The following is a 16,272-nucleotide window of genomic DNA, read 5'->3' as shown; positions in this document are numbered from 1 at the left end:
TTTCCCAGCTAAATACGCGTTTAAAATTATGAATACTTATTTTTATGATTATATGTAACAATAACAATAAGACATATCTTTAGAATCATTTAAAATAGTATTATTACATTGAAATTCATCGACCTAATTTTAAGCTGGCTATCTTTGATGATTTCTTCTTACCACTGGACATTACCAACCAAGGTCAAGAAATCATCGCGATTGCCAGTGTTTGTGCTTATAAGAAATAATGAAATTTTCATTTTCTAAGCTGTTTTTTTTGTTTTCTTTTGAATTATTTGAAATACTAAGCTTTTTCTTCCGCCAGTCATAGTTTGCCTCAGCCGTATTTAACAACTTTTTGAATTCTTGTTTGTTACTGCTTTTCAATCACTGAAGAGGCTTTAATTGTTGGAAATGCCCATCTGGTGCAGTAAAATTGATTCCGTTTATGTTATTACCTTGTTTTATCTTTATTTTCTTATTCAGTATATATTTTTAATTTTTTCACCTCAACATCTAGCAAAGAATTATCCCCAAACCAGTGCTAAGTATCAGTTTGAGCTGGAAATGAGGTGAATAATTTTTTTCAGACTTTTAGATGGAGAACGGCAATTTATTCGCTGTCTTTTCACTTGTTGTTTGTATTAAGAAACTTTTGCTTTATTGATATACCATAAATATCTTTTCTTTTCCAATTATATTACAACAGTCAATTTGAACTCCTTAACTTTGCTCTTCGTCAGTCCTGTTTGGATTCGCATATCACTGATTAGTCATTTGTAGATGAAACGTGCGTCTGACGTAGCCTTGTATATTTGATAAGTGTCGCTGCTGCTGGAGGATTCGTACCATGGGTATCACAAGCCTAGTTATCAGTACTTCTGTGTTTACCTAATTTGTCATTGATGTGGTCATTATTAAATACTGAGTAACTGTTTATAAAATATTGAATTGTTGTAAAAACTATTAGGAGTGTCTACAGAAGGAATAGATGACCTAAGCCTTGTATCTGTGATTAGGTTTTCTTTACCACATTTTGTCAAAAACAGCTGAGGTAATCTATTCCAGAGGTAGAAAAGCCTTAGTATTTTAAAATTCTTAGTTTTGTAAACAGTTAATTTATGAATATGACCATATCAATGTTGATTCATGTCAACACAGAAGTGCCGACTACTGGGCTGAATTTAAACTGTGACGATACCAATGATGCTTTTGTCTACGTTATGAGTTCTCTGGTTTTCTTTATTCTTAGAGTGCTTGCATACTATGCAAAAATTGGGTAAAATCATCATTGACCAATGATATTGATATATTTGTAGGTTTTGTTGTTGATAATTTTTCCTGTAGCAGTTTTTTTTTATCTACTTCATCATTACCCAAAATGCAAAAAATATCATTTAGGAGCAATGTGTCAACTGACAATTTCTACCATCTAGACCTGTTGATGATGCTTGATGATTTCATGTTTTAATTTTTTTTCTATCTACAGTTATATTCAGCCAAAAAAAGCAACAACTGTCATTTAGTGACAATAACTCCTATAAAGTGTTGACCGACTGTTTGGTTGATCAGAAAAATTCGTAGATCTTTTCCTGTTGGTAATTTTTTTCTTATAAAGTTTTTTTTTATCTATTATTATTAAAAAAAAATTATAAGCAAACACAAAAAATTGGTAACAATCGTCGTTTAGAGACAAAAGCTCCTATAATGAGCTTATCCATTATTGAAGATATGTTTGACTTATGTATTGGTCATATCTTGCTGATTCTTTAAGTATTAAAAATTTGTTTTGGTATTAACGGACAATAGAAACATCCTTCATTTAGAACATTTCTGCTTTTAAAAAAATAATAATCAGACAATTCTTGCATATTACCTCTATGTTCTTTTTCAGCAATGGTTAGAAGAGAAGATTGTCAACACAATTACTAATCTAGATACCCCAATAATGATTGTAGACATGTTTGGTTGCTATGGGCCCAATACTTTCAGAGGAGTAGAATTTTGTAAAAGCTAACAGACAACGATGGTGGACATGTTTCATTTAGAAAAGATCACTTGACCTGTCTATGAAATATTTATGGACCTATTTCTTGGAACCAAATTAACTCAATCAGCGAGGTCATTTTAAATACCAAACAGCATAGCTTCATAACACCATTCCTATAACTAACTCTCACCATATAATTCTATAAGCAGATGATCAATTATAATTTCGTAGCAGAAATGAACTAAATGGGATTTGCTCATTTTTGAAGGCCTGAGGGTAACAATAATTTGTAAATTGTTATATTATTAGTTTGTAACCCAGATTTGTTTTTTCTCAATCGATTTATTAATTTCGAACAGCGGTATACTACTGTTGCCTTAATTTGTGTTACTGGGTCTCTTAAGAAGAATTGTCTCATTGGCACTCATACCACATCTTCTTTTTGATCTAAACAGTTGCCAGATGGTTAAGCCATACAAAAATTCTCAATGTATTAGTACACATCAATAAATTTTATTTATAAAACTCACAGTGCAATTAAATACTAGCAATACCAATAAATGCAAAATGTCTACAAGTTACACATCACCTGATTAAATCTAAGAAACAGTTTCGGAATAAATATTAATATCTATATTGTATGATACCTATAACTTTCATTAGACTTACTGTGTTTTATACATACTTTTAAGCTACTATCTTAGATTACATCAATATCTTAACACTTTTATCAATCAAAGAATAAATGTAAAATTGTTTACATAGACAAGCTATTAAACCTTGTTTCATTGCTGGACCAATTTTTAAGTTACAAGTGAAAATTTAGCAAACTAACAAAAGAGCTATTTTTTAAATATTGGTTGAAATAAACAGACACAAAGCTCCTAAGATAATAAAGTCCAACTCATAGCTAAAAGAGCCAAGGATGCAAATGTAGCTTAATCTAAATATGTCTTAAAAGTTAAGTAACAATTTTTATGCAAGGGCCGCAATATTACATTTTCTTCTCCAACATTTTTCCATACCTTTAGAAGTTAGCTGTTTGATATTGTTTTAAAAATTCTGAGATGTTCTCTCATCTTATGCAGTTTATTGTTATGTTTTGTTTAGTAGTGTTTTCTAGTTTTAAAGATCAGTTTGAACCCAGATTTGAACATCAAATTATAGCTTAGTTACATACTATAAGTTTGCATATTTTTGGATTAAAAGCAAAATTATAAAGTTTCTATAAACTATTAGGCATTGTAAGAATTTACATTAACCGTTGTCCAATATTTACCAAGATTCATCTGAGGAAATTCTATGAGGAAATGATGAAATAAAACTCTGTAAAGGACTTGCAAGAGAAAAGTCTTGCAAAAAGCAAATGGAGGCTACTTTCATTTGTAATAAAGAATTTTTAATAATTTTAATGGCACGACATGTAAAGTGATTTTCTATCCTCAGCTTGGCGATTTTTAATTGAATTTAAATTGCTTTTAACATTCACTATCTTTTTTGTGATTGATTAAGTGTTAAAGTATATGCCCATTTACCACTTTTCCTTTGAAAACAAGACAATTTGAAATCTTCATCCTTAACTATTTGGAAAAACAATAAAGCTACTAATCAACTATGTACCTATCCATATAAGTGGACAAATAGCAATAAAAAACCCATATAGATATATATACATAACAGAGTAAAATCCAAATATATGTACAAAACTGTTAAAAAAAACTTAATAAGCACAATATTCAGAAGAAAAAAATTTAAAATCCATAACATAATCAGAGAAAACAAACTAACAAATACAATACATAATGTTTTATATTAATCAAAGCTTACATAGCTAAAGACTATCTTAGGAAAAGCATATAATGACATATACAAATATACATTAACAATTTTTTTGAGGCAAACTATGACTGGCAGAAGAAAAAGCTTAGTATTTCAAATAATTCAATATTTTAGAAAATAAAGAAAACTGAAAACAGCTTAGAACATGAAAATTTCATTATTTCTTAAAAGCACAAACACTGGCATTCGCGATGATTTCTTGACCTTGTTTGGTAATGTCTAGGGGTATGAAGAAGTTTTTTATTTTGTACTGTGAAATGATAAGAAAGAATCATGGAAAGAACTTTAAATTAATTGAAATAATTCAAATCACTGATTTATTTATAATTTTATATAATATTATGCACATTTTTTTCATGGTCTCCATTATAAACAGCTTAAGCCATTTCAATGATCAGTAATCATGGTGATAGATTTGTGTTGCAACAATGTACAGGGAATTTCTAATGTTACGTATCTAAGTATTTCAACTTGTTCAACACATAACATTAATTAAAAAAAACATACTGTAATAGATCTAACAGAAGGGTAAAATATATACAAACTCGAATTACATAAGAGGATTCTACATTTTTTATCATAAAAAAAGCAGAGCCACTAAATATTTCTTGCAGAGCTTTCTTCTGGCCAACTTTCATTTCTTGATGTTTTTTTCCCACTATTTAATACATGTATTCGTAATACTCTCAGTCAACAGCCATCAAAAATTTGTTTTATGATATTATCCACTTTCGCTCATAAATTTTCCAAATATCAATTAGAATCAAGATCTTTCAGCAACTTTGCATTATACAAAATTTGACATATCTTCCCTGTACCCTTTGTTTTAATTTTAAAATATGGAAAACTGCATTACTATATTCTTATTTTGAACAGTCTCTTTTTAAATAGAAAAGGTTCTATATAATAATACCATATATATTAATAAAATGTTCAACTATTTATCCATAACACAAACCTCCTGACCAATTTCAGTTTAGCTGCATATCATTCATACAACCAGGCAGTAAGTTTTGACATAATGCCTTTCATTGTTGACATATTGCAGACAGTCATATAACTGATATAAACATAAATATAAATAAACAAATGCTTATCCTGTAATGACAATTTGTCTAGATCTGTTTAATTTCATGTTTAAGATTTAAAAAAATTAAACCATCATTTTATCTGTATATCAAACTTTTTTATCTGCGAGTACATGTGTAACAATGGGTCAAATTAAAGATTAGATGAATTAGGATTCAAATGAGACAATTGTAGAGGAAAAAAAGAATTAGAAATTTAACTGAAAAGAGAATGGATAACAGGTATATATGTGGTTAATGATTAAAATAAAAATTTACAATAAACATGGTATAAAAGCAAAAACATCTATACAAATATAACATTTTGAAGATAATTCATTAAGTTCAAAGTGCAATTATTGCGTAGAACTTTTGTTTTATAATAGCATTTATTTACTCTTCAAACTACGATCAGGCCCTGTTCCAGGATCAAGAGCTGGGTTTCTCCTACCTTCAGAAATGTCCAGGCAAACATTGACATACATAACATCATCTTTTACATATGAAACACTTGGATCATCCAGTTTTGATAATGGCATAAATAACGGACAACCACTAGCAATGTTCATTTCAGAGGTCGGTCTTTTAAAAGACGTACTTGATGGGTCTGGCCTAAAAGAATCAATCAGATGATTGCCATTTTGTCCTTGGTCAATCATTCTGAAGATGACCCTATGCCCAAAAGGCCATCCTAATAAAGCATCATAATTCCCCCTCATTATGACAAAGAAGATGGATACATGCGTTCCTTTTCCCATCCCATCACCATTTGGATACAGCCTGACACACATCTTGTAACCTGACCTAGATGTATAGAATGCAGTTGAGTAGATACTGGTACACTGCCCACTAACTGCTTCCCTACGCTTTTTTGTCCACTCAGGTATCCTCCACATTAAGTTTCCATCATAGACTGTTGTTTCAAGGTTAGATATTTTCAGTGCATGTTCTGCTATGATAACCTCTTTCATGTGTAACTTTGCCTCGAGCTGTTTTATTTTTTCTGCATCATTGTTGACCTGTTCTCTCTCTTGTTGTCGCTGTCTTTCCATATTTTCAATGGCTGTGATACACCTCTCTATTTCTCTATGCAGTGTTGTTACAATTCCTTCATATGTACCAGTTTTGATTTCTAACGCCTGAAACTTTTGCATCATGTTTCCTACATCAGCTCCTCCAGCAACTGATCCTGATCCTCCTCCGCCTCCTCCTGTTGTCATAATTGTTCTAATAGCTTGTTCCTGTTCTTGAACTTTACTTCTGAGCTCTGTTATTACACCTGCATTATTTGCGGACTGTGTACTTTCAAGGTGAGCCACAATTTGTGCAACTTTTTCACTTATAGCAGTAACTTGTTCCAAATTGTGAACAATATGTAACCCTGGCTTTTGTTCCACATGGTTTTGAAATTTATTTCTATCAACCTGCAAGAAAATTAAACATGGTAACATTATTACTATCTTATTCCCTCAACAATATATTTTGAAATCTCATATAAACACTATAACCTTTTTTTTAAATTTACAGTTAACTCTTTTGCTAAAATAATTACAACAAATTCCAACATATGTTTATAAGTAGAAAGAACTTTATCATCTAATCAATAAACAGAGAGTAAGAGTATGAGAGATATTTCCGAACAAATAAACAATTAGATATATATATTCATGTAAGTTGTGGAGGAAATCTATCATATGATAGTTCAATAATTAATTAGTTGAATCCAACTAGATATGAAACAGTTGCACTTAATTTGAAAGTATTGAAAAAAACTTGTTTTTTTACAGGTCTCAAAATATTTTTTGGTAGCTTTACTAAAGCACATATTGAAATACAAGAGTTTTTTTCATTTTATAAAGTCGATTTTTACTAATGCTGAATATTTTCATGTTTAACTTGATTTATATTTATCTTAGCAATATAAGGGAAGATAACTCTAGATAATTCAATTCTATAAAAGAATGTTCTTCATGGGACAAAACTCTGAATAAAAACTTTGTATAATATCTATTTGCTTAAACTTGAGTAACGATGCTAAGAATTGTGAAATCTGTAACAACTCAAGTCCAAAAATTTTGGAATTATACATCATGAAATCATGTAATTTAAAATGACAACTTGTCTAGGCAAACTAGATTTATTATTAGATTACTAGATGTGCAGACATACAGATAACATCATACCATACTTTCATTTTTGAATGATATATAAAAAAAAATTACAGGCAATATTATCAAGCAAATTTCAATTATTTATTCCCTTTATTGATTTAGGCAGACATCACATACTGTGGATTCATTTATTTTTGTGGGTATCAATTTTCGTAGGTAGAGGAAAATTTGCATTTTTGTGGATATTTGAATTCATGATTTAGGTAATCACGGCATACAAACTACAAAGCCTTTAGAAAATTAAAAATTTGTTGAACTATTGAATTCCTGGTTGTTGACCTGTATCCTGGAAAATTGATATCGAACGAATAATAATGAATCCACGGTACATGTACCACAGTTATTAGTTGTTTACTAGTGAACACTCATAGACCAATTTCAAGTCCTTTTTTGAATGAGCTATGCTGGTTGACCAAAATCTTAATGTGATGCAGTAACAAATGCATTGTGACTCAAGAAATGCACAGGGAAAATGCAGGAGTGTGAAAGTTGTATATACATACACATGTAAGCATACTGGAGTTATACAGAATCATAGAATTATTCATCCTCAAAATCCAGAAATGTCATATTAACATATACCAGCTTTCAGAAGAATTCACGAGCAAAGTTTTAAACCTAGATAGAAAAATAGTAGAGAGAAGAAAGCTGGAGTGAAGTATAATTCAGAAAAAGAAAGAAAGAAAGAAATGAATTGATATATAACTATGTTAACATTCACAGACAGATTTTAAAATTTTGTTTAATTTTGTAATAACTGAATAATTCTGCAATTGTTTTCCATTTTTTATAATAATAATAATCCTGTGTGTTTAAGAAGTAAACAGTAGTAAGGGTAACTTATTAAGCTTCATGTTTATTAGGTCATCTTGCCCTGACCCCCATAATATAAAAATCCTAAAATTTCCCTATTAACAATTCAAAATTCTTTAAAATCAGAAAATTTTACAGAAACATTCATTTTTCTGTTTAATGATACAAGTGGTATAAATATATGACTGAAATGTCATCATCGGATTTATTTGTTATTTTAAAATTGATGTACATTATATCAAGCTAGGAGAATCCCCCTGTTGCAGGGAATACAGGTAAAGCATCAATTAATCAATTGCAGACAATAAATACTGTTAATTCAGAAATTATTGCGATTTTATCATTTTAGACTAAAATACAATTATAAATTTTGCATAATTAGAAAAAACCTGTTGTAATTCATATACAAAATTTCAAAATGCGAGTTTAAATCAAGTTTATAACAATTTTAGCAATAATAAAAACATCGCAATAATTTCTGAAATTACAGTACACCAATCCCTTATCATGTGATTTTACTACTATTGACTGCAATTATGTTCCAGATAACCTAATGGTGTCAAAAAAACAAAACTTATTTTGCTCAGTGATGTCCACCATTTTGTATAACAATGCTCACAAAATATTTTACTATGATTTTTAAAATGGTGGACAAACCAAACCTTTATATTGGTAAACCTATGCATTGAAAAAACAATTTAATGATTTTTTACTGAGATGATGATTTTTCTTTTTACATTTCACAATTTTTACTTCAATGATAAAAATTCGTAGAAGAAGCGTTCACTTTACTTATGATGTCTGAATTGTTGAATAAAGTGTCACCTGAAAAGATTATAAAATGCAATGCACTTGCCACTTTTGAAGCAGTTATGAAAGTTTAAGAGGAAATGATGTTAATTACCTTTGTTATATGCTGAAATAGTTATTACTTTTGATGGAACTAATAATACATAATACATCTACTTAACTGATTTTCTTTTATAAAAAAATATCTTTTTTATTTTATTTTTACCTAAAACTGTAAATTCAAAAATGATTGTGAGGCTTTTTTGCCACTGGATGAGTTTCGCAATAATGAGAACTTGATTCTGCTTTTAGGTACAGATATCTTAATTAAGATTTTCTATATATAATTTCTAATTTTGTCAATCCTTATAAAATGGCAATAATTACTGAATTTACAGTATTGTAATCTTTATTTTAAATGATAAAGAGGATACTGCCAAAATGAAAATATTCTCTCGCAACACAATACAACTCAAATGATTTCCTTGAATGTAGAATTTCTAAATATCAAAGACAATGTATGACATTGCTATTCAAATCATATTAGAAATTTGTTTTCCAGTCATGGTCTTACACTGTACAATTTTGTAAAATTTAAAATTGTTACTGTAAGCCACAGAATGAACAGAATGAAGAATACTGTGGACTCATTTTTATTCATTGGATACCAATTTTCATGGTATTTCATTTGAACCACAAATTTATAAATGTTCAACAAATTATAAATTATCTATAGGCTTTGTATGCAGAGATTGCCAAAACCACCAAATCAAATATCCACTAAATATGTAAGTTTTCCTCAATTCACGAAAATTGATAACCACGAAAATAAACGAATTCACAGTAAGGTATACTTTTTTTTAATATCTTTGGACTGGTCATTGCTTTCCTCTTGACTAATAACAAATAATAAAATTTTAGTTACCTTTTCACAATTAGGTACTGGACATTGTATCTTTTGGTTGGCACACTCTTTATCAATGTGTTGTTGCATCTGCACAAATAAGTTAAATGAATTAGTTAACATCTTATTATATAACTTTCACTGCATTGAAGACCTATTGGTGGCCTTCGGCTGTTGTCTGCTATTTGGTCAGGTTGTTGTCTCTTTGACACATTCTCCCTTTTCTTTCTCAATTTTATTAATAAACTCTATTACATATTTTAGTAATTTAACAACATAATACTACTTACAAGTTGTATCTCTTTGTCATAAACAAATAGAACACATTATTAATGTCATGACAATAAACTAAAAAGTTGAATTTCTTTAATCATTTCTAAATGTTTGTTTACACATCATGCACACGAGTATCTTTTTTGTCTAATTGTATTTGTTTACATGTGAGTATGATAACTATCTTTTTTGTCTTATTGTATTTGTTTGCAAATCTCTTTTATAATGTATATTTAAAGTTTATTTGAAAGTGTTTAAAAAAAGATATTGCTGACGCTGTGCCTTTTCAACCAATATTAAATATGAATGTCTCAAAATTGTCACTGAAAAATAGCATCCACACATACTAGGCAATGTGTGTAGTCCTACCTGTAACAAGTCTATAGATATCAGAAGATGTGGTATGAGTGCAAATGAGACTACTCTCCATCCAAGTCTCAATTTATAAAAGTTAACCATAATAGGTCAAAGTACGGTCTTCACTGAACATCAAGCTATAAAGAGGCCCCAAAAATGACTAGTGTAAAACCATTTAACAGGAAAACAAACTGAATAATCTTTATAAAATACTAGAAACAAGAAACACTTATGAACCAACAAACAACAACTACTGAACATCAGATTCCTGACTTAGGACAGGGGCAATCATTTGCAGTGGTTTTAAATGATTTAATAGGTACCAACCTTCACCCTTATCTGAAACAGTAGTGTAACATGCATGCATCACCAAAATATGTAGCTCCATAAGGATGGAGGGTGAATCTATGTCTGATAATGATGTGAACATAGTTTTCATTATTTTAAAAAAAATCCACAGATTCTCAAACAATATAAACTATCATCATCATTTTTCTTATGAAAGTTGAATGCACATGATCCAACTTTCTTTTGTCCAACCAAAAGTTTAAGAACAAATGTAACAAAAACATGTGTCCAATCAATCATCAAAGTACACATTGAGATTTCTATCTATATTTGGTTGATATGGAATATGAATATCAATTTTAACGAAAAATTGGTGCACACAAAAATTCAGGATGAGATAACCTTTAACACATGTCTTAAATTTTACATATTTTTTGTACCGTATTCAAGTGAATTCTAAGAAAACAAGATTTTTGTTAACAATTGTAATCTTCAAAATACAACTATATATATTATATACATGCCTTTTCTCTTGTTATTTTCTTTTTTCCACATGAGTCACACTTCAGAGGATACTTGGGGCACTCATTCTGGTGTGTCTGCAAAAATGAAATAAGTTATACATGTTTTTCTAAAATAAATTCACATATTTATGATTCTATTTTGCTGATAAACACATCATTGATATTTTTAGAATTCTTCATCTTGACAAGATTTATAATTTTCTTTTTTTGTACAACTTACTGTGTCTAAATCTTGTTGAACAACCTCTACATTACAATGTTTACATTTAACTCGTCTCATCGGACACTCATTTTTCATGTGGTCATTTAACTTGGATGCAGTAATCAGATTCCCACACTGGGTGCATGGACTGGCTTGGTACTTGCATTCTTTGAAATGTGCCTAAGAAACAGAAACAGAATGTTATTGAAAAGTAAAAATATAAAGTTTTATCTCCTTTAATACAGTTACAATACAATGTCACTTGCTCTGAATTGTCATCCTAATTGTGGTTCAAGATTTATTATTATATGTTTTTCCAAAGATATCAAAGATTTGATGATTTCCTAAACATTCTTGTTTTATTTGTATTCAACATTTCTTGAAATTGTAATAATCAATCTGGCATATTTCTTCAATGTTCCACAAACACAATAATAAAAGCACTCAAAAATTTTCAAATTTAAGGAAACCACAGTACAAGAGCATATATTTGAAAATGACTATAAATCTTATTAAAGTTAGGAAATTAGGAAATTAATGTTTGATACACAATTTATCACTTAATGAATTTTGAAAGATGTATTTATCATCTAACATCACCTACGATTATTTGTGGATAGGTCTATTGACTGACATTTAACCAAGATCTTGTGAGTGTTTTATTCTTCACACTCATGTGTTTAAAAGATGTGTTATTAAATTACTAATAATAAAATATACCTCATAGTGTTTGAAATTTCCTTTCCAGCTACAACCAGGATTAACACACTTGGATTCAATAAGAGACATCTCTCTCTTGACAGCCATGTCTGGAAATATCTAAAGATACAATCAAAACAATTAGTTTATTCATGTTAATCATTTGGAATACAAATAAAATTGAGAATGGAAATGGGGAATGTGCCAAAGAGACAACAACCCGACCATAGAAAAAAACAACAGCAGTTTACATTTATTCTTATAGATATAACATTTTTTAAACATTAATGTTTGAAATTGGACAGACAATTTAATCTTTTATGTTGATAGTCCTAGTTCCAGGGATCTCCATGGCCTGTTTAACGTTGGCGCCCCGCCATCTTTCAAATGTCTTGCGCCATCGTCAAATGACTTGCGCCATCGTTCAAATGTCTTGCGCCATTGTCAAAACTGTGATCGTTTTTATAGCCTGACGCCATTTGTTTTAGCAATTATAATCAAATGCATGTAATTGCATAACCTTCGGGCTTTCTTTATAGTATAATCCAGTTCTAACGCCTGAGGGATATCCGGATTAAGATCGCTAATCACTTGTACCTGAGCTTGTACAGGTAGATCAACAAAGCAGACAGGAGAATATTATCTGAAGATAGACGATTCATTTGTCGAATTATTTAATTAAGTTTCAGCAAATGCTTATGATAATTCAGATTAAATAAATAAATTTATAGTCCAGTTACAAAGTTTAACAAGTAAAACACGTGCTTTTATTTTGACTTACGCAATCAGCATCCCCTTTTTAAGAAGTTCAAAATAAGATGTAAAACAGTAATTATTATTTCATCGCAAATAACTCGAGTACTGCTGTATTGTAACGATAAGATAGAATTACTTTAAAAGTTAAAAAGTAAAAACTTTTAATATTTCCTGTAAATAAATATCGTATCGTAATTCCGAATTCATTTCGTAGTTTACAATCAAATTGATACATCCGCGTTTCTGGTTTCTATTCCGACTTGAAAAATGCATGTTGCATAGCATCGATTTTCTAGATAAAGTCATTAAAAACCTTTTCATTTGACAACGTTCGCTTTACAAATCTTTTTAACCTTTCACATAACCCGTACGACTCGTTTTGTCGTTGCTGCAAACCAGCAATATATACCGGTAATGGGTTCATGAATTCTGAATTTGACAATGTCCGTGAAAAATAAGCTCCACATGAATTTTAACCCGCATAACAATTACCAAAAATAGCAAGAAAACTCCATCCTTCAATTTTCATCCATGGAGATCCTTGCTAGTTCATTGGATAAAAACAAATCTGCATGCCTATTTCATCATTTTGAGATATTGCACTCTAAAAACAGTATATGCAATACTACTAGAGATAAACCTACATTAGACTGAATTTCATAGTTGAAAGTTGTAACCCATAGGCAGTGTTCTACCAAGGGCTTTAAAGCACCGTGGTATCCTGGTGCTATATTTTCTACCATTGCACTAGCTTAGGATGATTTTATTATAGAATGTATAGGGGCAATGGTGCTATTTTTTTTGAAAACCATTGCTATGTTTATTTCCATGGTACTACTTGAAAATTATGAGGACAACACTGTACTTTTGTATGATCATTTTTAACTCAAGATAAGTGGTTGTCCTAAAGGATTGATTGATTGTTTGTTATATGAACTCAAATTACCATCCAGGGGCAAATGTTTCATGCGTGTTCAGGACAAGATTTTCCCTAAAGGAAAGGAGCTCATAAAAATACAGCTAGTGGCATCATTTAGTCTTGTAAATTATATTAAATGTGGTTGGATAGAAATAAAAAAAAAAAAAAACCATACTAAATAAAAAAAAAAATACCTGATCTTGATTGATGAAACTGTATTCTTCATCTGCATTTCCTTCTGTTAAACACTGAAGACACTGGACTCTTTGATCTCCAGAACTACAAAAAAGTTATATGATACAGTATGAGTAGTTCAAATTGGGCTTCTATTGAATGCATGCATGCTGTACAAATAAATGTTATTAGAACTGTGAGTGACCATACAAAAGAAAACCACACTTTTGCATGACTAAAAAGTTTATTCAAATAAATATTTTTAATTGCTGTTGCTGCTTCAACATGCTCAAGCCTTCTTTTTTCCTGGTTTGCTTAACATTTTCTAATACTAACTGAATTTTTTATTGTTCATATCATGTCATGAACTAAACAAACTAGAGGCTCTCAAGAGCCTGTATCGTTCACCTGATTCTACTTGGGTTTTTGAAATCATATAAAAAAATATAAAATTTGGCTAAAAGTAACAACACTTGGCCAGCACCATAAGGAAAGGAACAATCATGCTATGTTTGATTTTATTCAATTCAGTGGTTCTTTAGAAGAAGACTTTTGTATGCATTTCCCAAAGAGTCCTATGTTAAACAAAGTCCCCCCACTGGCGACCATCTTGGATGTTGCAATGACCATGATGACAACAAAGTAACAACACTTGGTCAGTATCTCATTAGGAACATTCATGCTATGTTTGGTTTCATTCCATATAGTGGTTCACTAAAAGAAGACATTTGTATGTATTTCCCATAGGGTCCTATGTTTAACTAAGTCCCCTACTGGCGGCCATCTTGGATGATGGATTAGCTACAAAGTAACAACACTTGGTCAACACCTCATCAGGAACATTTATGCTATGTTTGGTTTCATTCCATTCAGTGGTTTTCTATAAAAAGAAACTTGTATGCATTTCCTATAGGGTCCTATGTTAAACTAAGTCCCCAACTGGCGGCCATCTTGGACGTAGGAATGGCAACAAAGTAACAACACTTGGTCAGTATCTCATTAGGAACATTCATGCTATGTTTGGTTTCATGCCATTCAGTGGTTCGCTAAAAGAAGACATTTGTATGTATTTCCCGTAGGGTCCTATGTTAAACTAAGTCCCCCGCTGGCGGCCATCTTGGATGATGGATCGGCTACCAAGTAACAACACTTGGTCAGCACATCACAAGGAACATTCATGCTATGTTTTGTTTTATTCCATTCCGTGTTTCTCTAAAAAAAGTCATTTGTATGCATTTCCCATAGGGTCCTATGTTAAACAAAGTCCCCCTGCTGGCGGCCATCTTGGATGTTGGATCTGCTACAAAGTAACAACACTTGGTCAGCACCTCATAAGGAACATTCATGCCAGGTTTGGTTTCATTCTGTGGTTCTCTAAAAGAAAACATTTGTATATATTTCCCATAGGGTCCGCGGTTAAACTAAGTCCCCCACTGGCGGCCATTTTGGATAATGGATCGGCTACAAAGTAACAACACTTGGTCAGCACCTCATAAGGAACATTCATGTCATGTTTGGTTTTATTCCATTCAGTGGCTCTCTAAAAGAAGTCATTTGTATGCATTTCCCATAGGGTCCTATCTTAAACTAAGTCCCCCGCTGGCGGCCATCTTGAATGATGGATCGGCAACAAAGTAACAACACTTGGTCAGCACCTCATAAGGAACATTCGTGCAATGTTTAGTTTCATTCAATTCAGTGGTTCTCTAGAAGAAGTTCAAAATGTAAAAAGTTAACAACGACGACGGACGCCAAGTGATGAGAAAAGTTCCCTTGGCCCTTCAGGCCAGGTGAGCTAAAAATATACTGAACACAATCCATTAATTGTACACCTCCAAAGATGTTCACTGTTTGCTTGTTTGTAAATAGTCTAATATTTTAAGAGAAAAAAAGCAGGCAAATCTAACATTTTGACTTAAATGACTTACCTTACAAGACCTTGTATACATGCTCTGCAAAATCTATGTCCACAATAACTTTGTACTGGGTCCCTTAGTATGTTACCACAGTAGTTACATAGGAACTTAGTATCAAATCCTGAGGAGAATACATCTCGGGAATAACCTGCCTGCATGGCTTGGTACTTTTGAATTTTTATTTTTACTTTCTTTCTGTAACAAAAATAATCAAATACAGAACTTTATCTTCCTCTGCATTTATTGAAAAACAAGCTGTGACAACTGTCAATGACTGTGTTGCAGCTTTTTTTTTTACAGAGTACTTAGTATTCAACTTGGATTTAGCAGAGGGGTAAAATCTTATGTAAATTAGCAATTCATTTAAAGATCAATATGATGCAGTTCTTTTTAAAGTTATCTATGTACCTGTCATTTTACTCATTTACGATACCTAGAAGTAAAAAAATCAAGATGCAACATACATTGTACTAGCACTTGTCTACGAAATTCTTTTCATATATAAACACATATATACACCTTATTGAACATGTTGAAACACAAGGTAGCAACTTGCATTTTTGAGAAATGACACTTGGGTTTGGAACTTTCCTTATATTTCCATTCCTT

The 16,272-nt window shown here is 30.9% G+C and overlaps 1 protein-coding gene across 2 annotated transcripts; it reads right to left on the bottom strand.

The window, feature by feature from the left end:
* Positions 1–2,469: 2,469 nt before the first annotated feature.
* On the bottom strand, positions 2,470–15,858 carry LOC143062921 (TNF receptor-associated factor 2-like). Of its 2 annotated transcripts, XM_076234745.1 has the most exons (8): positions 15,676–15,858; positions 13,768–13,852; positions 11,920–12,018; positions 11,218–11,379; positions 10,998–11,072; positions 9,577–9,645; positions 8,767–8,778; positions 2,470–6,302 (listed from the first exon to the last, which is right to left on the bottom strand). In XM_076234745.1, the coding sequence occupies exons 1-8, from the start codon at positions 15,819–15,821 to the stop codon at positions 5,268–5,270; spliced, it is 1,683 nt and encodes a 560-aa protein (XP_076090860.1). In that variant the 5' UTR covers positions 15,822–15,858; the 3' UTR covers positions 2,470–5,267. The 2 variants fall into 2 exon arrangements, with proteins under 2 accessions (XP_076090860.1, XP_076090861.1); XM_076234746.1 differs by lacking the exon at positions 8,767–8,778.
* Positions 15,859–16,272: the final 414 nt, after the last annotated feature.

Source organism: Mytilus galloprovincialis, chromosome 2 (genome assembly GCF_965363235.1).
Source record: "Mytilus galloprovincialis chromosome 2, xbMytGall1.hap1.1, whole genome shotgun sequence".
Lineage (NCBI taxonomy): Eukaryota > Metazoa > Mollusca > Bivalvia > Mytilida > Mytilidae > Mytilus > Mytilus galloprovincialis.
This window is presented reverse-complemented; position numbering and strand designations above follow the sequence as displayed.

Bases quoted from the DNA above. Each gene is read 5' to 3' on its own strand.
- LOC143062921 (XM_076234745.1), bottom strand. From the start codon at position 15,821: ATGCAGGCAGGTTATTCCCGAGATGTATTCTCCTCAGGATTTGATACT. The intron at 12,019-13,767 runs GTATTTTTTTTT...TTGTATCTTTAG, and splicing joins GTTTCATCAATCAAGATCAG to ATATTTCCAGACATGGCTGT. The intron at 11,380-11,919 runs GTATATTTTATT...TCTGTTTCTTAG, and splicing joins GAAATTTCAAACACTATGAG to GCACATTTCAAAGAATGCAA.